The sequence below is a fragment of the Urocitellus parryii genome, chromosome 14 (assembly GCF_045843805.1).
Source record: "Urocitellus parryii isolate mUroPar1 chromosome 14, mUroPar1.hap1, whole genome shotgun sequence".
In the NCBI taxonomy this organism is placed as follows: Eukaryota; Metazoa; Chordata; class Mammalia; order Rodentia; family Sciuridae; genus Urocitellus; species Urocitellus parryii.
The window spans coordinates 14695042-14720386 of record NC_135544.1 but is presented as its reverse complement, the minus strand read 5'-3'; the positions used below and the strand labels follow the sequence as shown (position 1 = coordinate 14720386).

Genomic DNA, 25345 nt, shown 5'->3' with positions numbered 1-25345 from the left:
TCTTTTTGTGTTTGTTGCCTGGGATTGAACCTAGGCCCTTGCACATGTTAGGCAAAAAATACTCTACTATTGAGCTATATCCCCAATTACAGTTAAAATTCTAAGTGCTGTGGTCACTTGAGGCTTCCATGATGGCTCACTGAACTGGTGAGTTGGTGCTACTGCCTCTTCTTAGGACTGCATGATTGTCTGCAATATGAGACAATTTGAAACAGGCTTCCCCTGAGCAAGTATCTGAGAAAGTAAGGTGGAATCTGCAATATCTTTTATAACTTAGCCTTTTAAGTCACATTCTGTCATTTCAGTAGTGTCCTGTTGGTTACACAGATCAATCCCATTCAGTGTGGAAAAGGTTCTATAAAAGGAGGCATTGATTAGAAGACAGTTTGGCAACTGGCCATTATAACAACCAAGGAAGAAAAGCATAGACAATCAAATATATGAAGGTTAATATTTTCTAAATTAAAAACTAACATATCCCAAATAAAAAGTGCAAGAACCGTTTGGAGGAAATAATTGTATTACATATGGCAAAGGGCTGGGTATTCATAATGCCTGTAGTCCCAGCGACTCAGGAATCTGAGACAGGAGGATTGCAAGTTTAAGACTAGCCTCAGCAATTTAGCAAGACTCTATCTCAAAAAATGGGAGACCGGGGCGGGGGGGGGGGAGGCTTGGGAGTGTAGCTCAGTGGTAAAGCACCCCTGCGTTAAATTCCCAGTACAAAAGTAAAGAAGGTTGGGGAGGGGGGAGGAGGAGCCAAATGCTAACTTTAAAGCAAGCTTATGTTTCTAAGCATAAAGTCTGGAGTACTGCCTAGTAGTTTACATAAGAGAGAATTGTCAGGCATATAAAATTTATACCTAAGCAATAATAGCAACGTATATCAAAACATCAATGAAACATCATTTTACAGTTTTTATACTAATAAAAAAACGTTATCATTTTACAGTTTTTATACTAATAAAAAACTGTTATCACACAGTCCCTACTTGGAACTGATGAAATAATGGTTAAAGATTTGTACTTTACTGGTGGCATTGAGTATTACAGCTTTTGGAAAATGTTTTCATAATGCATCTGAACCTGACAAGCTATAAAAATATTTAATTCATTTCACTCACTGGTCTCACTTTCAAGAATTTATTCTAAGGAATTAATTTAAAAGAAGGAAAGGATATGTTAAATATAAACATAGTAAATTCTTTCCTCAACTCATATGGGTAATGTAGTGTAAGTACCTTAATGATAGGGAAATGGTCATGTGGGTTATGGTATGTCAAATCAGTGTAATATAATCAGTTTAAGGAATATGAGTGTGGATGTTACTTGAATACAATAAGGAAGAAAAACAAAACATAAATTTCATATTCTGCAATGACAATAATATGAAGGCTTTTAGCTAGTTTTTATAAAGGAAAAGTAGAATGTGAAAAAGATGATAAGATTATGTATGAAATGCTCATTTTCTTCAGTGTTAGTGACTGAACCCAGGTACTTGAGCATGCTAGACAAACTAAACTACCAGTGTGTGGCATCCTTAGACTTTTTAAAATAAATATTCATTTTGAGACAGGGTCTAGATAAATTGCTCAGCATAGCTTTGAATTTGTAGTCCTCCTGCCCCAGCTTCCCAACTAACTGAAATTATAGTCAGGCACCACCAAGCCCCATTGTTAATAATGTTTTGATGATTAACTTACTGCCTCATAAAAGAGAAAATTCTTCAGAAATAGAAGAGAAAAGATGATTTAACAAGCCTTTTCTCGCATCAAAGAAAAGTAAGCAAAACTTTTAGGGAGAGGAATAAATCTTTTTAGAGTTGAGGGCAAATAGTCTACCTTAAATTTTTGAGAATCAAATCCATAGTGAATTCTCTCCTCAACTCTTATGGATAATATAGTCCAAGTACCTAATGATAGGGAAATGGTCATATGGGTTATGGTATGTCAAATCAGTGGAATATAATCAGTTTAAGGAATATGAGTGTAGATGTTACTTGAATACAATAAGGAAGAAACAAAACAAAAACTGCAAATTCTATGACAACCATACTAACTCCTGAAAGAGTTTTTTTTTTTTTTTTTAAAGCCTAAGTGCCTTAAATCATGAGCAAATAACTTACTTTAAACGGTCAAATTTTTATTGTATAGTTTAAAACATAAAAGTAACTTATTATTTTCAAAATGAGAGCACAAAAAGGTACAAAGGGAAATATAAATATAAAATCCTTTGCTTTCAAAATGCTTCTCACTGAATTTTTAGAATGTTACCAATAAAGATAGGGTTTTGTGTATTCTTTCAGAAGTGGCCTGGACATAATTGTATGCATATACATACCAGTATGTGTATCTATATTTGGAGTGTATCTATAATCAAATTTGGGGAAGGTGGTCTAAATCCTATTTAGTGTTAATAAAACTGATGAGAACATTAATGGCAAGCTTCTAGAATCATCTTATTTTCATATATTTTTGATTTTAAGATAATTGTCTTTTTCTACAATATTTCTGTAGTACAATTACAAAATAATTTTTGATGTTTTTTTCATTCGTGAATTTTCCCCCCCTTTTATTAGGTCATCCATCCTGTTTAAAGTTTTCCCCTGAACTAACGGTTAGAGTGAAGGCCTTACGGTGGCAGTGCATCGAGTGTAAAACATGCAGCTCCTGTAGAGATCAAGGCAAAAATGCAGTGAGTATCTTTGCTTCCAATGTGTGTATTTCACTTAGAAGTAGAATGTTAAGCTGGCATTTCTATTCAAGTGAGGCTGGTCATTTGTCAGTCACTTGATCTAGTAGTATTTAGAATAGTAGCCTGTTTAAATTAGATGTCATTAGTTTAGAATATTTGCTCATTTAGACTTAGAATATTTCTAGGTAGTTTATAAATCATCACAATAATAATTTGTAGAGAACTAAGCCATTTTAAGGAAATTCTCATCAAATTTCTTTGAGCAGTATGGAGACATTCATTTAGGAATGTTTGCTTCCTAATAATACATTCTCCTTTTTTATTAAAACAGACCAGGGTTAGCTTTTTTCCTGGTTGTTTCCAGTATTGGAAAGTAATGGAACTGTAGCTTTTCATTAAAGATGGAATGAAACAAAACTTTTGGCTAAATCAGACTTTTAACTTAGTTAATATATTTAAGGGAACATAATATTATAGCTAGCTCATCTCTTGAGATCTTTGAAGCCTCCTAAGTTTTATGAAGTCATGATCTTGATATGTCTCTGTTTCATAAATTTAAGCAGAACTATCTTTTCTTTTTTTTCTAAGGATAACATGCTCTTTTGTGATTCATGTGACCGAGGTTTTCACATGGAGTGTTGTGACCCACCACTCACGCGGATGCCAAAAGGTGAACAGTACTTTCAGAAATCAAATCGAGAGTATAAAGAAATGTTAGTGAAAGCACATTATAGCTACCATTAAAATAAAAGTATAATTGATTCTTTTGGGGGTTATATAAGTAGGAAGAGAATTGTCACATTAAGGGTAGGGAAAGTTAGAGGCCAAAATACTTACTTTGCATAATAACTTGAAATATCTCTTTTAAAAAGAGGAAATGAAATTATATTAGGTCATGTTGATTATACTGCAGCTCAGCACTTTTGAGGGGCCTAGAACTATTGAGATCTGATTTATTTAAAATTCAAAGGAAAAAAAACTTTAAAAAAAATAAGTTTCATAAAGTAGTAAACAAATAAGTGTCCAAATCATAAGGGTACAAGTTAATATTGTACTCTTTTGATTCCTATTCCTTAAATATATGCTTTTTGGATGGATTTCTATGAAATATCATCTTATATGTTTATAGTTTACTTTAAAGAAAAATTCCTTTATAGGACAAATTCCTTAATAGGACACCCATAGCACAAGAGTTAAAAACAAGAATCAACAAATGGGACTTACTCAAACTAAAAAGTTTTTTCTGAGCAAGAGAAACAATAAGAGAGGTAAATAGAGAGCCTACATCCTGGGAACAAATCTTTACTCCTCACACTTCAGATAGAGCCCTAATATCCAGAGTATACAAAGAACTCAAAAAATTAAGCAATAAGAAAACAAATAACCCAATCAACAAATGGGCCAAGGACCTGAACAGACACTTCTCAGAGGAGGATATACAATCAATCAACAAGTACATGAAAAAATGCTCACCATCTCTAACAGTCAGAAATGCAAATCAAAACCACCCTAAGATACCATCTCACTCCAGTAAGATTGGCAGCCATTATGAAGTCAAACAACAACAAATGCTGGTGAGGATGTGGGGAAAAGGGTACACTTGTACATTGCTGGTGGGACTGCAAATTGGTGCGGCCAATTTGGAAAGCCGTATGGAGATTCCTTGGAAAGCTGGGACTGGAACCACCATTTGACCCAGCTATTGCCCTTCTCAGACTATTCCCTGAAGTCCTTAAAAGAGCGTACTATAGGGATACTGCTACATCGATGTTCATAGCAGCACAATTCACACTAGCTAGACTGTGGAACCAATTTAGATACCCTTCAATAGATGAATGGATTAAAAAATGTGGCATTTATGCACAATGGAGTATTACTCAGCACTAAAAAATGACAAAATCATGGAATTTGCAGGGAAATGGATGGCATTAGAGCAGATTATGCTAAGTGAAGCTTGCCAATCCCTAAAAAACAAATGCCAAATGTCTTATTTGATATAAGGAGAACAACTAAAAACAGAGCAGGCAGGAAGAGCAGGAGAAAAAGATTAACATTAAACAGGGACGAGAGGTGGGAGGGAAAGGGAGAGAGACGGGAAATTGCATGGAAATGGAAGGTGACTCTCATTTTATACAAAATTACATATAAGAGGATGTGAGGGGAAAGGGGAAAAAAATCAAGGGAGAGAAATGAATTATAGTAGATGGGGTAGAGATAGAAGATGGGAGGGGAGGGGAGGGGAGGGGAGGGGGGATAGCAGAGGATAGAAAAGATAGCAGAATACAACAGTCACTAGTATGGCAATATGTAAAAATGTGGATGTGTAACCGATGTGATTCTGCAATCTGTATTTGGGGTAAAAATGGGAGTTCATAACCCACTTGAATCAAATGTATGAAATATGATAATGTCAAGAGCTTTGTAATGTTTTGAACAACCAATAAAAAAAAAGAAAAACGAAAAAAAAAAAAGGAAAAAAAACTTTAAAAAAAAGTAAGTTTCATAAAGTAGTAAACAAATAAGTGTCCAAATCATAAGGGTACAAGTTAATATTGTACTCTTTTGATTCCTATTCGTTAAAGTGTATTTGTTTATATGCTTTTTGGATGGATTTCTATGAAATATCATCTTATATGTTTATAGTTTACTTTAAAGAAAAATTCACTTACTCTTGTTTTGTTCTATCACAAATTATATTTTAACTCTGATTTTGTGATTTAAAAGTTTCTTAAGTAAAATAGGCGCAGGGTATTTGATAATATTGATTAGGAGAAAGTTTTCCTGTTGAAGGAAAAGGATCGAACCCTACATTATAGCCAAGTATAGAGCCACTTTAGAGCCTTACTTGAAATTACTATTAGGCCATTCTATTGATTGTTTCCTGTTGAAAAACCTTAAATTTATACATATTGGAATAAATAAATAGTCCCCTTTTCCATTTATTTGAAGTCTGAGATAAGGCAAAATGAAGAAAGTTTTCTTAGGACTTCTATCTTGTGTATTCTACAAAAGAGATTTTACTAGTTTAAAACAAGAAACATTACATCTTGAATTCATTTCATACTTAAAAGTGGCAAAAGAAGTAGAGAGAGCTCTCATCATATTCTTTACCTAGCTTCCCTAATATTATCTTACAGAACCATAGTGTAACTGTCAAAACCAGGAAACTAATGTTGATATAGTATGGTTAACTAATCTATAGACCTCATTTGAATTTTTGGCCCAAGATCCAATCTAGGACCTTATGTTACATTTAGTTGTCATATTACTTTAGTCTTTTTCCGTCTGTGATAATTCCTGACTGTCATTTTTGACCTCTACATTTTCTTAACCTTGGTCTGTTATTTCATAGAAAGTCCCTCAGGTCAGGTTTGTTTGTTGCTTTCTCATTATTAGAAATTTTGAATTTTGACAGTTTCATACAAGTGATGTGGTGCCCTTCTCAGTGCATCATAACAGAGGTATATAATAGCGATATATCTTATTGCTAATATTTTCAGTTTTGATCATTTGATTACAGTGAAGAAATCTGACTGACACCTTAAGCTTATTGTTTTTCCCCTTTTCCCACTTACTCTAACATCTATGAATGATGCTTTTTTTTAACCACTTATAACTGTGATGCCTGCATACTGTGACTTTCTACGTCCATCATTCTTTCTACATTTGTTAGTTGAAATTTTACTGTAAAGATAAACTGACCTTTTTTGCATTTATTTATTTATTCAATTTCTGTCATTACGAACTCATGAATATTTATTTTATCCTTTGGACTTTCATACATTGCTCAAATCATCCCAGATTTGGCCATTGGGAATACCTTCAGGTTGACTCCTGTGTCTTTTTTAACATGCCTCTGTCATTTTTTTGAGCACTTCTTTATATTCTGACAGTGTAAGATCTTCCAGGTTATCTTATATTTTCCTTGCTCTGACTTGGAAACAATCATCACCCTTAGAAGCCTGGCATCTTTTTGTTTACAGAATAGTAATCACACCAATATCAGGGTCCTGGTTGTAGAACAGAGACTTTTAAATGAGAATTAGTGGATTCCATCCATTTGTAAGCATCAAGGGTATATGCAAATCCCTTTTAGGTTTTTTAGAATTTTGTGTATATATGTCTTCATGTTTATTTTTCTGGGGGGCTTTCATTAGATTTTTATTTGCTAGACCTTACCTGAAAGAGATTAAGATCTTGAGTAAGACTGTCTGAAACCTTTGAATTATTTATGTCTATCATACTTCTGTGTGGAATTTTACTTCTTTATAGGCATGTGGATATGTCAAATATGTCGACCTAGGAAAAAAGGACGAAAACTTCTACAAAAGAAGGCTGCACAGATAAAACGGCGCTATGCTAATCCAATAGGACGTCCAAAAAACAGGTTAAAGAAACAAAACACGGTGTAAGTTGTACTTGTGGCAAGGTGAGGGGAGAAAAGGATAGGGCTTTCTCTATAGTGTAGGATTCACTTGTTTTCTTATGAAAAAAAGTTTTTCATTGTTGTAATTATATTTAACAATGGCCAATATTTATTAAGTCCTTAATAAAGTACCAGCCTATTCTAAGTGCTTTACATGCATTAATACATTTAATTATCCCTAAAACCCAATGATATGTAGCTACTGTGTTACTTCTGGTTTTTGAAAGAGGAAACTAAGGCCCAGGGAAGTTAACTTGCACAAGGTTATATAGTAAATGTTGAACTGGGATTACTGGTACTAGGTACTAAGGCATAACTTTTAACCATTGTATTGTATTGCTTCTCATGTAAAAACATAGCAAAGAAATTTTTTGTTATTGTAGTATTTTACAAGGTTTCTTCTTAATCTATTCCCAATTGTTTATATGTATTAAGTGTATGGATCACTTCCTATTGATGTGATAGCCAAGTCCCATTTTCATGTTCTTCTGATATAAAGTAGTGTGTTTTTATCTATTAGCAAAAATCAGAAATTGTGGACTAGGAAACTAGGCTATTTCTGGAGGATGTGGGGCAAGATTGAGTAGCTAATTCTGGTTTTTAAAAAAAATCGCTGTAGTAATTCATTATTGATATTATATAAACTTTCAACTGGTCTATGAATCTCTCTTTGCTCTCAAAAAAGTTTTACCTTCCTTTTCTATATTTAATACTACCTTGAAGGTGATATAGCTGAAATGTTGAACATTAGCAGCCTGAAATATATACAACCAATATGATAGTCTGTATTTTTAATCGTAAGAAATCAAGCTTTAATTTTCCTATGAAATGATCTTTTTATTTCTGACATCTAGAGAGGAACTCATCTTTGTGTTTAGAGGTAAAAGGATAATTCTGAGTTAGTATAAAGATCACACTATTATAGGCCTTTAAACCTGGAAGAATATTAGATATTCTGTGGTCCAACTCTCATTTCACTAATGAAGACACTAATACTTAGAGAATGTGATTTGTCTAAGATACATTGCTAGTAAGTGACAGAATTATGACTTGAACTTGTGTTTTTGGACTTCTGACTTAGGATTTGTTTTACTATAATTAACTAGGTGTCCTGGAAATAGATGTTTCTAATAATAATAATAAAATGCTTATTTGTTTGCTATTTATAGTTTACAGAACTTTCTTAACAATATGCACATTGTTTTATAAAGCTGTAGGTTATTTTCTATGTTGTATATTAAATTTCAGCCTTATATGATTTCTTTTTAATAGTTCTGTTTTTTCCATGTTTGATTCTTTAGATCAAAGGGTCCCTTCAGCAAAGTTCGAACTGGTCCTGGAAGGGGCCGGAAACGTAAAATCACTCTCTCCGGACAGTCAGCATCATCATCAGAAGAAGGATATTTAGAGCAAATAGATGGCTTGGACTTCTGCAGAGATAGCAGTGTCCCCTTGAAGTTCAACAAGAAAACCAAAGGGCTCATTGATGGCCTTACCAAATTCTTCACCCCTTCCCCTGATGGGCGGAAAGCTCGAGGGGAAGTGGTAGACTACTCTGAGCAATATAGAATCAGGAAAAAGGGCAACAGAAAATCAAGCACTTCAGATTGGCCCACAGGTAAAAGTTTGAAACAAACTTAGAATCAAAAAAGTATTCCAAAAGTATATTGTTTGGAGTAACACTAATTATCTAGAATAGATATATACTTGATAATAAAAAATTGATCACACAATATAAGAATTTGTTAAAGATACATATTTATATGATACTATGGCAGAATTACAGGCTAGAGATGAAGTAGCAGAGTGGACCAGTTGGAACTCTTTGGCAAAAAGAAACTATAATATTTTGGTAGAAGCACAAAGAATCTACCTATAGACATTTGGGGTATAACTTCGAATTAAGGATAAATTTGCATTTCATAAATTACTAATTGAAACATGTAATGAGCATGATGATGCTTGCTATATTCCTGGGAGGAATTTGGAAAGACCAGAAGTGGTTAAACTACTGTTTAACATACAGAAAAGACTAAAATATACATAAATATGATAAGGTTACTGATTTTTCTACTTCATGTTTTAAGAAATTTATTTGGAAGTTTTCATGGGTTAAATGGAGAGAGAAGGTGGGGGAGAAAACCACTGCTGCAGACAATTTGCCTGTATTAGGCTGGGTTCCCTTGTTTTCACAGTAGAAAACATCTGTAGAGAGGACTCAGTGGTATAGTAAGTCAGAGAACACTTTGATTAGCTGTCCTGGTAATTAAATCTTAAAATAGCCTCATTACTGAGCTTTGAATTTAGTGTACTTAATAAGGTGAAGGAAGTAGAAAGGGCTCTGAGGAAAGTAGATGAATGAGGATGAACTCTTGGATCACGAGATAGTGTTTGACTTACTGCAGGAGAATTTCTTAACTTTGATACCCTCTCCCCGGTGTCCCTTTGGTAAGTGTATTCACTGCTTCTTCATTCCTGCTTATTTAAGTGGTTGATTGGTCCAGTGCAGGAGATAATATCCTCATCATTATCAGGTTCCTCTTTTATTGATTCATTTTCCATTAGAGTGGAAATCAACTAATTATTCTCTAATTTTTCAAGACTTTTCATATCTTTTATCAGCTTATGTAGACTTTAGATAAGCTTCATTCTGAGCATGTTTAAGAAAATATGTAATCCATTTAGGTTAGATTTAGAATGAAATAATTTCAAAGCAAATCCTAATGAAAGACATTTTTGCATTAACCATTTGCACTAGAGATGAATTATTAAAAGAATCTTCTGGAAAGTTTTAAAAATAGAAATTGTTAAAGCAAATGTATAAAGTATACAGAGAACTATCAATAACTTTAGGCATTGTTGTATTTGCTTTAGTAGGCTCTGTCATTTTCTTTATGAATTATAGACTTTTAAGGAATAATTTGTACATGATTTTACACTGCTACAGAGTGCTGTACTAGATCTGTGCCTGCATCCATATGTGTCATGCACTAGGGGGCATTAAAGTGACATAGTACCTTTAGATTGTACTTTTTTTTTTTTTTTTTTTCAGTTTGGGAATATTGTCAACAATGAGTCTTTGTCCTTTTTCTTCTTGTACTAAATGAATAACAGACAGCCTGTATGTGCAGTCGATTTGAAAAGAACTGTCACTGATTGGTCTTTTCAGCCATACTCATACAAAGAGGAAATGAGGCCATCAGCAGTGTCATCTTCAAATGCAAAGGATAATGATCTACATAACCCCAAATACTCCCTTCACTAATTTTTTTGCCCAGTTGAGGAAGAGCCATCATTTAGTGGATGATTATCATAATTTTTCATACTTACCCAGAGGATTATCATCTGTGGTCCTCAGGTTTGTGGAGTTTGTGCTTTAACAGGGCACCCAGAAAGTGAGGGGAGTTAGTACTACCTGGTATCAGTTAAGGTAGCTACTTTGGAGATTATCTTTTTGAATGTTGACACATTAAAATTATACTGAAAGTGTCATATTCATACTATTTCAAAATAAATTTTATACTCCTTGTTCTGCCTGTTAAAATGTAATCTATTAATGACGTTTAAATTTGGTTATGTCATATTTTTGAAAGCTTTAAAACAACTCAGGATGTTCATTAAAAGGCAGATATAATATGTAAAGATTCTTTATTGAGTACTATCTTTCTAGAAGTCAATTTAATGCTGTCCTTTTCTCTGTTATATAATAGTATTAAGGTCTTCAGGTTGAAAGTTCATGCATTAAATTAAGGATAGTGCAAATAACATATGAGTCCTTTCTTTATGTGCAGACAATCAGGATGGCTGGGATGGCAAACAAGAAAATGAGGAGCGGCTTTTTGGGAGCCAGGAAATCATGACTGAGAAAGATATGGAATTATTTCGTGATATCCAAGAACAAGCACTGCAGGTAAAGTTGGATGTTCAGAATAGACAATCAACCAACTTTTTCATGAATGAGAAAAAGAGATTTGATTATGTTGTTGGTAAAGCAGCTTATTCATCTATTCTGAGAAAGGAGTGGTTTGTATATGTAGCTCTGCTGGTTAGGGTATTCCTTTCAAAACCATAACTGTTTCAGTTTTGTAGATAAACACATTGCTTTGGTTACCAATATTAAGTGAACTTAATTTTTAAATTTTCTGTCCTATTGTATGAAGAAAAAAAAGCTTCTTGAGTGTAATAAAGCATACAAATTCATTAGTTCAAGAAATATTTGTTAAATGCTTCTGTCTTAATCATATGTGACATGGCAAACTATAAATATATAGATAAAAAAACTTATTTATGTGCCAGGTGCTATAGATGCCAAAGTAAATGACAGAGTTCCTTCTCTCAAATATAGTGAAAAAAGGACATGCAGGGCTGGGGTTGTAGCTCTTGTAGAGCACTTGTCTTGCATGCATGAGGCACTGGGTTTCATCCTCAGCACCACATAAAAATAAATAAAGATATAGTGTCCATCTACAACTAAAAACATTTTTTTAAAAAGACACGAAAATAAAAATCTTACTAATATGAAAAGTTTCATTATGAAGTACACAGTATTGGAAGAATAGGGAAGCAAGCATCTATCTTGGGAAGTTCAGTGAAGGGTCTTAAAGGATATAGAGTAGCTTATCAGAATAACAGGGATTGGGGTCACATCTGATCAGAAGGAACAGAAGTGAAAATGAACATATCCAAGAAAGGGGAAAGCATGCTTACTTGTCATGAATATGCTTACTTGTCATATACTATTTCAAAATATATGAAATAGTGTGAATATGACAAGTGGAATATATGTGGAAACTGAAGTGCTTTAGGATGAAGAACATAGGGTGTAGAGAATGTGGGAGGTGAGGTTAGAAAAGTGCAGGGACTAGATCTTACAGGCTCTTCTAGATTATATTTGTTTTTCTTTTGTTTTTTTCCTTATTTGCTACCAACCAACTTACTACATAAACCAAATTAAGTTATCTCTTATCATGAAAGTAAGTATTTATAAAGTTGATGCTACATATTATACAATTATATAACTTTTATGATTGTACAGTTGTATAATTAAAATATTTTATAGTAAGAGACCAGTCGGTGATTAGGCTGTTTATGTCTATCATTATGTGAGTACTTTTGAAAAATAAAAACATCAGTGTAATTACTCAGTAAGCATTTACTCAGCATTCTATCTTATGATTTAACAATATTCTAGCTATGAGTCAGAGAGATGTGGTTTTAAAACCTGATCTATCATATAGTAACTTTTACTTTGGGTAAGTTTCTCAATCTCTCAAGGCCTGTTTTTTGTTTTTCCTACCAGTAAGTAAAATGAAGCATTTTAGGTATTATAGTAGAAATACATGGAGTTTCAGTAGGACCTCAAAGAAGGAGGTATTTTCTTTATGACTAGAAGAACCTTTTGTTTCCCAGATAAGTTGTAGACATAGTGCTAACTTAACTTCTGATTTTTTTTGTGTGTTTCTTTAAAATGAGGACATTCTTATACATGAGAATAATCAAATCAGCACAAAGTACCATTGTCTAATCCAAAGGTATAATTCAAATCTCACTAATTGAATTACTGATGTTTTTTATATTAGAAAAAAAATAACTTTTATATTATTAGAAAAAAATAACTTTTCCTGGTGCACTACATAATCTAAGATCATGTGTAGATTATTAATTTAATTTTCATTTCTCTTTAGTCTCCACAGTCCTTATCTTTCATGACCTTGGCAATTTTGACGTATATAGATAATGTATTTCATAGAATACCCATTACTTTGAGATTGTTCTGTGTTTTATCATGATCTTAAAAATACCACAGAGGGGGGCTGGGGATGTGGCTCAAGTGGTAGTGAGCTCGCCTAGCATGCATGAGGCACTGGGTTCGATTCTCAGCACCACATAAAAATAAAGATATTGTGTCCTCCTAAAACTAAAAAAAAAAAAAAAAATTTTTTTAAATTCCACAGAGGGAATATGTTCTCCTCAGTGCATCATATCAGGATGTATGTAATATATCTGTTCTATTGTATGTGATATTAATTTTGATTACTCAGTTTAAGTGTTTTTCTGCCATGTGAAATTATTATTTTCTATCTAATTATAAAGTGGTGACATACTTTGAGGTCATGCAAACATCCTGTTTTTTATGAAATTTTTACCTACTGATTTAGCATGATGGTTTTCACCTGAAATATTCACTTTGTTGGTTGGCAAATATGATTTGCTAATTCCATTTTTTTAACATTTATTAATTGGCATTCTACTAACGGATAGTCTTTCTCCTTCCCATTTATTTATTTATTCTTTTAAGAATCAGATTACTATATGGGTTAAATAATTTGTTGATATTAATTAATTTTTTTTTTGTGCTTCAGTTGTTCCAAGTTTGGGGAATGTCTGGTTCTTGTGTCCTTTGATGTGTCTCATCCTTTTTATTTACTTCTGGCCACCACAAGATGTTCTAGTCTCTTATTGTTCTAGCCTAGTTACCTGGTACCTTTTAGTGGAGAATGGGAATAAGTGTTAGTTGTGTTTGTCAGCTTTTCATTGCTGTGATTAAAATACCTGAGATAATCAACTTCAAAGGAGGAAAAATTTATTTTGGCTCACAGTTTCAGTCAATAGTCACTTGACCACATTGCTTTGGGTCTGTGGTAGCATAGTATATCATGGCAGAAATGTATAGGGGAGGAGGCTCTCACCTCATGGTAGCCTGGAATGAAAGAGGGGAGGGGCCAGAGGCCCAGTGTCTACTTCAAGGGCATGTTCCCAGTAACCTTTCTTCCTCTAGGCCCCACCTCCTAAAGCTTCCTCCAACTCCAGTATCACCACTAACTGAAGATAAAGCCTTTAACACATGGCCTTTAGGGAACATTTAAGATCCAAACTATAACAGTAATTCTACCTTTGTACTTGTGCAGGCTCAAAGAGGTATCATCCTTGATTCTTTATCTTTCTCTTATACTCCACATTCAGTCTATCTAACGATTCTGCCTTCCACATATATCCAGAATATTGACTACTGCTTATTGCTTCAAAATCACTGTCATCTCTGGCTTGGACTCTTATAATATCCAGACTAATATCCTGGTTTCTGCTTTTTCCCCTCACACCAGCACGAAGGTCAGATTAATTATTTTCATACTTAAGTTGAAAACTTGTGTTCAGAAAACCTTTAGTGTCTTTCAAACTTACTTGGAATTTTAAAAACCAAAATCTGTACCCTCATTTCTGAGTGATCTTGTCTCTGCTTTCCTCTTTGGATGCTCGTCTACTTTTGCCATTATTTGTTTGTTACAGACCTTTTCTTCTTACTCACACACACTGAGCACACTAGTGTCTTGGATCCTATTTCTATTTCTATTCTCTGTTCGATTGCCTTTCTTAGTTGGCTTGCTACTCATTCCCTTTGGGTCTCTGCCCATATGTCATGTTATCAAAGAGACCTTCCCTAACTCCCCACAATAAGACAGCATATTTTTAACCACGGTGTATTACTTTCTATCCACTCACCTGTCTGCTTTTCCTACATAGTATCATCTCTTGAATTTAAATATTTATTTTTACAATATAAGTGCCTTGAGAACAGAGACTTCCTCTTTGGTCATTGCTTTATACTGAATACTTTGACTAGACTAAAGGCTCAGCAAATATTTGTTCAATGAATAGATATTTGAATGAAATTTTCTGCTGGGAGCAATGGGACAGGAGCTATATGATAATAAGTGTGGAGAGATCAATAACTAGAGAGTGAGTTAAAAGGGAATGCTGCATATGATTTTGTCAAAAAGAACCAACTCCTATGTATAGTTCTAGTGCTTTAATAAAAAATGATAAATTAAAAAAAAAGGGAATGCTGAACTTTGATGAAGACAATGGGAAACAATGTAAATTTATGTGGCTAATTATATCTTTCTTTCACCATTTTATTAAACTTATGATGATCCATTTATGTGCCTGTATCAAGGAAATATACAGCTAGATATTGTAAGTCTAGGTTTGTTTATTTGTTTTATATGTGTGTGTGTATGTGGTACTAGGGATTGAATCCAGGGCCCTGCTGTGCTAGGTAAGCATTCTAATTCTGAGCTACACCCCCAGCCCTTTTTAAAAATTTTATTTTGAGACAGTCTTGCCCAAGTTACTTAGGCTAGCCTTGAACTAAAGATCATGCTGCCTCAACCTCCCAAGTTGCTTGGGATTACAGGTTGTACCACCATACCCAGCTTATTAATTCATGTTTATTTACTTATTTATTGATTGGTTGATTGATTTTATTTTTTAAAAAATACATGACAGCAGTAGAATGCATTACGATTCTTATTACACATATAGAGCACAGTTTTTTGTGTCTCTGTATATAAAGTATGTTCATGCCAATTTATGCCTTTCTACATGTACTTTTTTGCATTACAATTCTTAATACACATATATACCATAATTTTTCATATCATGTTTATATATAAAGGATGTTGACACCTAATTCAAGTCTTCATACATGTACTTTGTATAATGATGTCCATCACATCTACCATCCTTGCTAAATCCCTTGCCCCCTCCCTTTCCCTCCCACTCCTCTTCCCTATCTAGAATTAATCTAATCCTCCCATGCTCTCCCTCCCTACTCCACTATGAGTCAACCTCCTTATATCAGAGAAAACGTTCAACATTTGTTTTTTGGGGATTGGCTAACTTCACTTAGCATTATCTTCTCCAGTGCCATTCATTTACCTGCAAATGCCATGATTTTTGTTCTTTTTTAATGCTGAGTAAAATTCCACTATGTATATATGCCACTTTTTAAAATTCATTCATCCACTGAAGGGCATTGATGTGGCTGAGTCCTTGTAGTATGCTGTTTTTAAATCTTGGGTATAGTCCAGGATAGCTGGGTCAAATGGTGGTTCCATTCCCAGATTTCCAAGGAATCTCCATACTGCTTTCCATATTGGCCGCACCAATTTGCAGTCCCACCAGCAGTGTATGAGTGTACCTTTTCCCCCACATCCTTGCCACCACTTTTTGTTGTTTGTATTCATAATAGCTACCATTCTGACTGGAGTGAGATGATATCTTAAAGTAGTTTTGATTTGCATTTCTCTGATTGCTAGAGATGATGAGCATTTTTTCATATATTTGTTGATTGATTGTATATACCCTCTTCTGAGAGGTGTCTGTTCAGGTCCTTGGCCCATTTGTTGATTGGGTTATTTGTTTTTTCGGTGTTTAGCCTTTGAGTTCTTTATATACCCTAGAGATTAGTGCTCTATCTGATGTGTAAGGGGTAAAAATTTGCTCCCAGGATGTCGGCTCTCTGTTCACCTCACAAATTGTTTCTTTTGATGAGAAAAAAACTTCTTAGTTTTGATTCCATCTCATTTATTGATTCTTGGTTTTAATTCTTGTGCTATAGGAGTCTTAATAAGGAAGTTGGTGCCTAACTCACATGATGAAGATTAGGGCCAGAGTCTCTGGTTTAATTCTTAGGTCCTTGATCCATTTTGAGTTAAGTTTTGTGCATGGTGAGAGACAGGGGTTTAATTTAACTTTGTTGGATATGGATTTCCAGTTTTCCCAGCACCATTTGTTGAAGATGCTATCTTTTCTCCAGTGCATGTTTTTGGCACCTTTGTCTAATAATAAGGTAATTGTAATTTTGTGGGTTAGTCTCTGTGTCCTCTGTTCTGTACCATTGGTCCACTGTCCTGTGCTGTTTTTGTTACTATTGTTCTGTAGTATAGTTTAAGGTATGGTATAGTGATGCCTCCTGCTTCACTCTTCCTGCTGAGAATTGCTTTAGCTATTCTGGGTCTTTTATTTTTCCAGATGAATTTCACGATTGCTTTTTCTATTTCTATGAGGGATGCCATTGGGATTTTGATCGGAATTGCATTAAACCTGCATAGTGCTTTTGATAGTATGGTCATTTTGATAATATTAATTCTTCCTATCCAAGTGCAAGGTAGATCTTTTCTTCTTTTAAGGTCTTCTTTGATTTCTCTCTTTAGGGTTCTGTAGTTTTCATTGTATAGATCTTTCACCTCTTGTTAAAGTTGATTTCCAAGTATTTTATTTATTTATTTATTTTTTAAAGGATTTTGTAAATGGGGTAGTTTCCTCATTTCCTTCTCAGAGGATTTTTCACTGATATACAGAAATGCCTTTGATATATGGGTGTTGATTTTATATCCTGCTACTTTGCTGAATTCATTTACTAGTTCTAGAAGTTTTCTGTTGGAGTTTTTTGGGTCTTCTAGGTTTAGAATCATATCATCAGCAAAATAGTGCTAGTTTAAGTTCTTCTTTTCCTATACTTACCCATTTAATTTCTTTCGTCTAATCACTCTGGCCAGTGTTCAAGAACTATGTTGAATTCGTTATTTATTTAAACTGGCAATGCACCAACACTCTGATGATGGTGATATTTCTTCTTGAGATTCATTCATTTAGCATTCATGTGCCTAGCTTAGTACTAGAGCTATCAGTGAGGATACAGGCTCCATCTTATGGAGCTTTCAGTCTCATAATTGAGACATACCACTAACAATCATAAAAATAAAGTTATAATTTCAAATTGATATGCAGTAGGAAGAAAATGAGAGATTATAACAAGGGCTGCCTGATCTACATTGCTAGAGGTTAGAGCTGAAGGATGTGTGAGAATGGAAGGCTTTTGAGGAAGTATTTATACAGAATCTAAAACATGGATTGAGAGTCAGCTAGGCCAAGAGCTTTTTTTTTTTTTTAAAAAAAAGTGACACAACAGACTACCTGTGTAAATGTCTTGAGGCATGAAAAAAATTGATAAATTTGAGGAACTGAAGTCCAGTGTAACTAGAGTCTAGAGTGTAATGAATAAGAGTTACACAGATGAAGCTGGGGAGATTTATATAGGCCAGAAGTTAGAACTGGGTTTTTATCTTAGTTGTAATGGGAAGTCATGAAATAGTTTTAGAAAGAAATACCAGGCTAAGTGCAATGGTGCACACCTGTAATCCCCGCTGCTGGGCAGGAGGACCCAGATTTCAAAGCTGTCTCAGCACCAGCGAGGCGCTAAGCAACTCAATGAGATCCTGTCTCTAAATAAAATACAAAATAGGGCTGGGGATGTGGCTCAGTGGTCGAGTGCACCTGAGTTCAATCCCCAGTAAAACCTACTCCCCTGCCCCCCTACCCCACCCCCCAAAAAAAAAGGAAGGAAGGAAGGAAATAGCAGGATTAGATTTGCATTAAAAAAATTTTTTTTCTTGGCCTGTGTATGAAGAATAAATTGCAATTAAACAAGAATGGAAATAGAAACAACTTTGCAGGGTTTTGCAAGGATCTGCAAGGTGAAAGAAGATGGTGCTTGGATTAAGGAGATGGCAGTGGAAATAGGAGAGAAATGGATAGATTTGGAGTTTATTTTGAAGATGAAATCAGCAGAATTTATTGATGGATTTGGTGTGTAGTTTGTTGGAGGCTGTCAAGGATGATCCAGGTTATATGAATTAATGTAATAAGACAAAGTGGTTTGAAGCCAATTGGGAGAGTTAATGGTGATTAGACAGCCTAACAAAAGAGGTGAAAGATTTATACAATGAAAACTACAGAACCCTAAAGAGAGAGATAGAAGAAGATCTTAGAAGATGGAAAAATGTACCCTGTTCATGGATAGGCAGAACCAACATCATCAAAATGGCAATATTACCCAAAGTTCTCTACAGGTTCAACGCAATGCCAATCAAAATCCCAACGGCATTTCTTGTTGAAATAGATAAAGCTATCATGAAATTCATATGGAAAAACAAAAGACCCAGAATAGCAAAAGCAATTCTAAGCAGGAAGTGTGAATCAGGCGGTATAGCGATACCAGATTTCAAACTATATTACAGAGCAATAGTAACAAAAACAGCATGGTACTGGTACCAAAACAGGCAGGTGGACCAATGGTACAGAATAGAGGACACAGAGACCAATCCACAAAATTACAACTTTCTTATATTTGATAAAGGGGCTAAAAGCATGCAATGGAGAAAGGATAGCATCTTCAACAAATGGTGCTGGGAAAACAGGAAATCCATATGCAACAAAATGAAGCTGAACCCCTTTCTCTCGCCATGCACAAAAGTTAATTCAAAATGGATCAAGGAGCTAGACATCAAATCAGAGACTCTGCACCTGATAGAAGAAAAAGTTGGCTCTGATCTACATATTGTGGGGTCGGGCTCCAAATTCCTTAATAGGATGCCCATAGCCCAAGAGTTATATACAAGAATAAACAAATGGGACTTACTTAAACTAAAAAGTTTTTTTCTCAGCAAGAGAAACAATAAGAGAGGTTAACAGGGAACCTACATCCTGGGAACAAATTTTTACTCCTCACACTTCAGATAGAGCCCTAATATCCAGAATATACAAAGAACTCAAAAAATTAAACAATAAGATAACAAACAACCCTATCAACAAATGGGCCAAGGACCTGAACAGACACTTCTCAGAGGAGGACATACAATCAATAAGTATATGAAAAAATGCTCACCATCTCTAGCAGTAAGAGAAATGCAAATCAAAACCACCCTAAGATACCATCTCACTCCAGTAAGATTGGCAGCCATTATGAAGTCAAACAACAACAAATGCTGGCGAGGATGTGGGGAAAAGGGTAGGTACACTTGTACATTGCTGGTGGGACTGCAAATTGGTGCGGCCAATATGGAAAGCAGTATGGAGATTCCTAGGAAAGCTGGGAATGGAACCACCATTTGACCCAGCTATCGCCCTTCTCGGTCTATTCCCTGAGGACCTTAAAAGAGCCTACTATAGGGATATTGCCACATCAATGATCATAGCAGCACAATTCACAATAGCTAGACTTTGGAATCAACCTAGATGCCCTTCAATAGATGAATGGATTAAAAAACTGTGGCATTTATACACAATGGAGTATTATGCAGCACTAAAAAAACGATAAAATCATGGAATTTGCAGGGAAATGGATGGCATTAGAGCAGATAATGCTAAGTGAAGCTAGCCAATCCTTAAAAAACAAATGCCAAATGTCTTCTTTGATATAAAGAGAGCAACTAAGAACAGAACAGAGAAGAAGAGCATGAGGAAAAGATTAACATTAAACAGAGACGAGTGGGGTGGGAGAAAGGGAGAGAGAAGGGAAACTGTATGGAAATGGAAGGAGACCCTCATTGTTACACAAAATTACATATAAGAGTTTGTGAGGGGAAAGGGGGAAAAAAAAACAAGGGAGAGAATTAAACAACAGCAGATGGGGTAGAGAGGGAAAATGAGAGGGAAGGGGAGGGGGGATAGTAGGGGATAGGAAAGGTAGCAGAAAACAACAGTCATTAATATGGTATTATGTAAAAATGTGGATGTGTAACCGATGTGATTCTGCAACTTATATTTGGGGTAAAAAATGGGAGTTCATAACCCACTTGAATCAAATGTATGGAAGATGATATGTCATGAGCTTTGTAATGTTTTGAACAACCAATAAAAAAATGGTGATTAGAGTAGGTTTTGAATAATAAAAGGATTCATAATATAATTCAGAAATTCGTTTTTGAGAGCTTATGTTTGGCTTGAGCCTCTTCCTCCTCCTTTTCTCCCCTCTTTCACCTTCCTCTCCTCTTCTTCCCTGGCCCTCTCTGTTGACTATCCAACTCAGGCATTGTACTTGTTAGCTTAGTGTTCTGCCTCTGAGCTACACTCCTGCACCTTGTTTTAAATATTTTCCAGGAAGATTTTATTTTTATTATGGTTTCTTGGGCTATCTCACAAGTAAAAGGTAAATGATAAAAGAGTTAATATTGGAATTCATCCAACCCACACTCATCATTTTTTGAGTGCCTCTTATGTTATAAAAACTGTGCTAGGTGTGTAACTATAAGAAAGACATAGTTTCTATTCTTGTAGATCTTACAGTCTAGTAGGAAACTTTAAATTATTGAGGCATGAAAGAACTTACACATTTGAGTAAAGAATTATTGAATTGTTTAGCAAGAGTTTTTAAAGAGTTTTAGGGGCCAGGGGTGTGGTTTAAAACTGGTAGAGCGCTTGCCTAACATGCGTGAAGCACTGGGTTGGATCCCCAGCACCACATAAAAATAAACAAATAAAGTAAAGGTATTGTGTCCATCTACAACTAAAAAAATTTTTTAGAAAGAGTTTAATTGTGGCTGGGGATGTGGCTCAAGCGGTAAGATGCTCGCCTGGCATGCCAGGGTGCTGGGTTCGACCCTCAGCACCACATAAAAATTAAGATGTTGAGTCTGCCGAAAACTGAAAAATAAATATTAAAAAAATTCTCTCTTCTCTTCTCTTTCTCTCTCTCTCTCTCTCTCTAAAAAAAAAAAAAAAAAAAAAAAGAAAGAGTTTAATTGATTTTGAATTTTTAAGAAAATTATTGCAGGCGGTAGGGGAGATGGGGATATAGTTCACCTGGTTCCATCTCTAGCAATAGAGTATACTTCCATAAAAAAGAGACTTCTAAAAAGATAAATGGAAGCATAAAAAAAGTTAGTAGTATGTCTTTTCAAAGAATCAATTCTAGGATTCATAGATGCTTTGGATTTCTTTTTTTTTTTAATTCCCTGTTTCATTGATTTTAGCTCTGATCTTATTTATTGCCTTCCTTCTGCTTATTTTGGAATCGGTTTATTCTTGTTTTTCAAGGGCTTTGAGATGCATCGTTAGTTTATTATCTGGGATTTTTCTGATTTTCTCATGTAGGCACTGATAGTTATAAACTTTCTTCTTAGAATGTCCTTCATAGTGTTCCAGAGGTTCTGGGTTCTGGTATGTTGTATCACTATTCTTGTTTGATTCTAAGAATTTAAAAATTTTTCCTCTGACTTCTTCTATCATCCATCATATTTTAAGAGTGTATTATTCAAGCTCCATATAGTTTTTTGATGTTGATTTGTAATTTCATTCCAATATTATCAGATAAGATACTAGAAGTTATGTTAGGTATTTACTCAGTTGGCTTGTGGCCTGAACTGATCTGTTTTAGAGAGGGTTCCATGAGAAGCTGAGAAGAAAGTGAATTTGGCTGTTGTTATTGGATAGAATATTCTATAGCTCTCTGTTAAGTCTTTTATTTATAATAATTTTTAGGTTTGAAGAATCTTTACTGAATTTATATGTCGGAATGACCTATCTATTGGTGAGAGAAGTTTGTTGAAATCACTCAGTATTATCATACTAGTGTCTATCTGAGTCAGTAAGTCACATATCTTTTTTATGTAATTAGGTGTACCAATGTGTTTTTTTTTTTAAGCGAGAGAGAGAGAAAAAGAGAGAGAGAATTTTAATATTTATTTTTTAGTTTTTGGCGGACACAGCATCTTTGTTTGTATGTGGTGCTGAGGATCAAACCCAGGCCACACGCATGCCAGGCGAGCGTACTACTGCTTGAGCCACATCCCCAGCCCTGCACCAATGTTTTGAGCATAAATATTTATTATCATTATACCTTCTTGTTGGATTGTTCCCCTTGCCAGTATGAAATAACCGTTTTTGTCTCTTCTGATTAATTTTGGCTTGAAGTCTGCTTTGTCACATACCAGAGTAGCTAATTCTGTTTGTTTTCAGGCTTTATATACATGGTATATCAATTTCCATCCTTTCATTTTCATTCAGCCCGTGACTGTCTTTGCCTCTAAGGCAAGTCTCTTGCAAACACCATATACTTTGGTCTTGTTTTTTTTTTTTTTTTTTTTTTTAATTCATTCTGCCAACCTATGTCTTTTAAGTGAGGAATGGATGATTTACATTCAGTATTATTATAGAGATGTGTTAGTTAATTCCTGCCATTTTGATTTGTATCTAATGTTTAATTTGGTCCTTTTTCTCATTTGCTTATCTACTTTTTAAATAAGATTGTCCACTTGTGAGCTCTAGAGTTCATTTTTTATTTCTTTTGTGTGTAGTATTTAAGTATCTTCTGTAATATTGATATAGTGATCATGTACTTTTAGTTTCTGATCATCTTGGAAGATTTTTTTTTCAATTCTGAAGGATAGTTTTGTTGAATATAGCAATCCTGGTTGAAATTTATTTTCTGTCATGGCTTGAAATACATCATTCTAAGCTCTCCTGTATTTTAGAGTTTATGTTGAGAATTCAGAAGCAATTTTGAAATTTATGATGAAAAGAGAAAAGAATTGTTGAATAATTTCTTTAAGAAGGTAACAGAGGATGTAATTTTATACACAAGTGAAGGTATTGGCCTTAGATAGGATTCCAGATGAATTTTTTCATAGACTAAGGAAGTAAGCAAGATATATAAACACAAAGGTTTAGATATGCAGATGTGCCAAGGAAAGTTGTGGAAGCTCACTTCCAGTTTCTTAGTGCAGTAGGAATCAAAGGCATTGGCTGAAAGTAAAGCTGAAGTAAAAGGTATCTTCAGGAGACAGAAAGAAATATGAAATTATCTTTTAGGAGAATGGGAGAATAAATGGGGTACTAAAGCATTAAGTGCCCTTTTGAGGTTAATGATTATGACTTATAAATTGAGACTAGTTAGAATGATTCTGTGCTTTTCTCCAACTATGTTCAAAATTTGAGGATGACAGATAACGGGGAGAATTGAATTTAACAAGGGTTTGGTTTTGATGTTTAATCAGGAAAGAGGCAGGATATTATGAATATATGCAAAGATGTGAGTTACAATAAAGATGTTAGACTCTAGGTTGGATAAAAAAAAGAAGGGCATGAGGAGAATGAAAGCTTGTAGGATCACTGGATTATAGGTCCTGTGGGAAAGGGTGGAACAAGATGAGAGGGCTGAGAACAGAATCTTAGATTTTGTCAATATTTATTGGTAAAAGAACTAGCAAAGATGTCTGAGTGTAGAAAAAAGGTTTACGAGAAGAGAGCGATGGGAAATAGTTCAGAGTCTATGAGCATTTATGGCTTAGTTGAGTATCATATCACTCTTTAGATAGGCCAAACCCTGTATCCACAATTCTGAAATCCAAAGAATCCTAGAAAGCTTTAAAAAAAATTGTGGTAAAATACACATAATATAAAATTCACCATTTTAGCCATTTTTGAGTGTCTTGTTCAATTGCATTAAATATGTATATGTTGTTATACACCTATAATATCATCATTTGTCTCCAGGACTTTTTTGTATTTGTCACTATACACCCTCCCTGACTCTTGGCAACTACTGGTTCTATTTTCTGTCTTTATTAATTTGACTACTCTAGTTGCCTTATATAAGTGGATTTAAATAATCTTTGTCCTTATGTATCTGCTTAATTCACCTAGCATAATGTTGTTAAGCAGAGGTGTCTTCCTTAAGGCTGAAAAATACTCCATTGTAGATATATACCACATTTTGTTTATCTATTGATCTGTTAATGAACCCCTGGTTTGTTTGCACTCATAGCATTACTATGAGCATTGGTATACAAATATCTGAGTACCTGCTTTCAATTCTAGGGGGTAAGTGGACTTTCTGTGTCACATGGTAATTCTGTCTAATTTTAGATGTCCACCAGCAGAGGGACAGGGTTCTAATTTCTCTACATCCTTACCAAACTGGTTATTTTCTGGTGGTTTTTGTTCGTTTTTCAAAATGATGACCATCCTAGTGGATGTGAATTAGGTATCATATTGTGATTTTTATTTTCCTAATGTTTAGTGATGATTAATGTCTTTTCAAATGCTTATATCCATCTATACATCTTCTTGGAAGGATGAGACAAAAAAATTTTCTGTTTTTTTACACCCAGTACTGGGGATTGAACCTAGGCCAGGGCCTTGCACATGTGTGCAAGCACTCTATACCATAGCTCTTGTTAACTTGTTCAGGCTGGCCTCCAACTTGGAATCCTACCATCTACTCTTGAACTGTTGGGACTTTAGGTGCACTACAACCACACCTGACTAAGGGGAAAAAAGTTTGTTTGTTTTTGTTTTGTTTTGTTAAATTAACCCATTCTACAGTAAGTCTTACTTTATTAAAACTCAGTTATTGGCAAAACATGATCTGAACTGATAGGAGACTGTTTAAGTCCTTTATATACTCTAGTTATTGTGAATACTCATGTATTTTGCTGAAGAAATATTAATGTGTCTGATTATAGAGTGTTGCTCAAAATCTGCCTGGGCTGTTGATTTTAGTATAAGTGTATATACTTTAAATACTTCAAATACTTCTCTAAAATCAGAAAAATGCAGAATTCTAAAACATTCTAGATGAGAGGTTGTAGGTTTGTAGCTTCC

The 25345-nt window shown here is 34.5% G+C and overlaps 1 protein-coding gene across 5 annotated transcripts in view; it reads left to right on the top strand.

Annotated features, from left to right (window-relative positions):
* Kat6a (lysine acetyltransferase 6A) overlaps positions 1-25345 on the top strand; it is a 106198-nt gene that overhangs the window by 52561 nt on the left and 28292 nt on the right. For 4 of the 5 annotated variants that reach the window (XM_026409317.2, XM_026409313.2, XM_026409315.2 and 1 more), the window contains 5 exons: positions 2579-2694; positions 3283-3364; positions 6967-7102; positions 8422-8738; positions 10912-11030. In XM_026409317.2, coding sequence (XP_026265102.2) covers positions 2579-2694; positions 3283-3364; positions 6967-7102; positions 8422-8738; positions 10912-11030 — 770 coding nt within the window. The remainder of the gene's footprint in view (positions 1-2578; positions 2695-3282; positions 3365-6966; positions 7103-8421; positions 8739-10911; positions 11031-25345) is intronic. The other variant, XM_026409316.2, reaches the window with a different exon arrangement.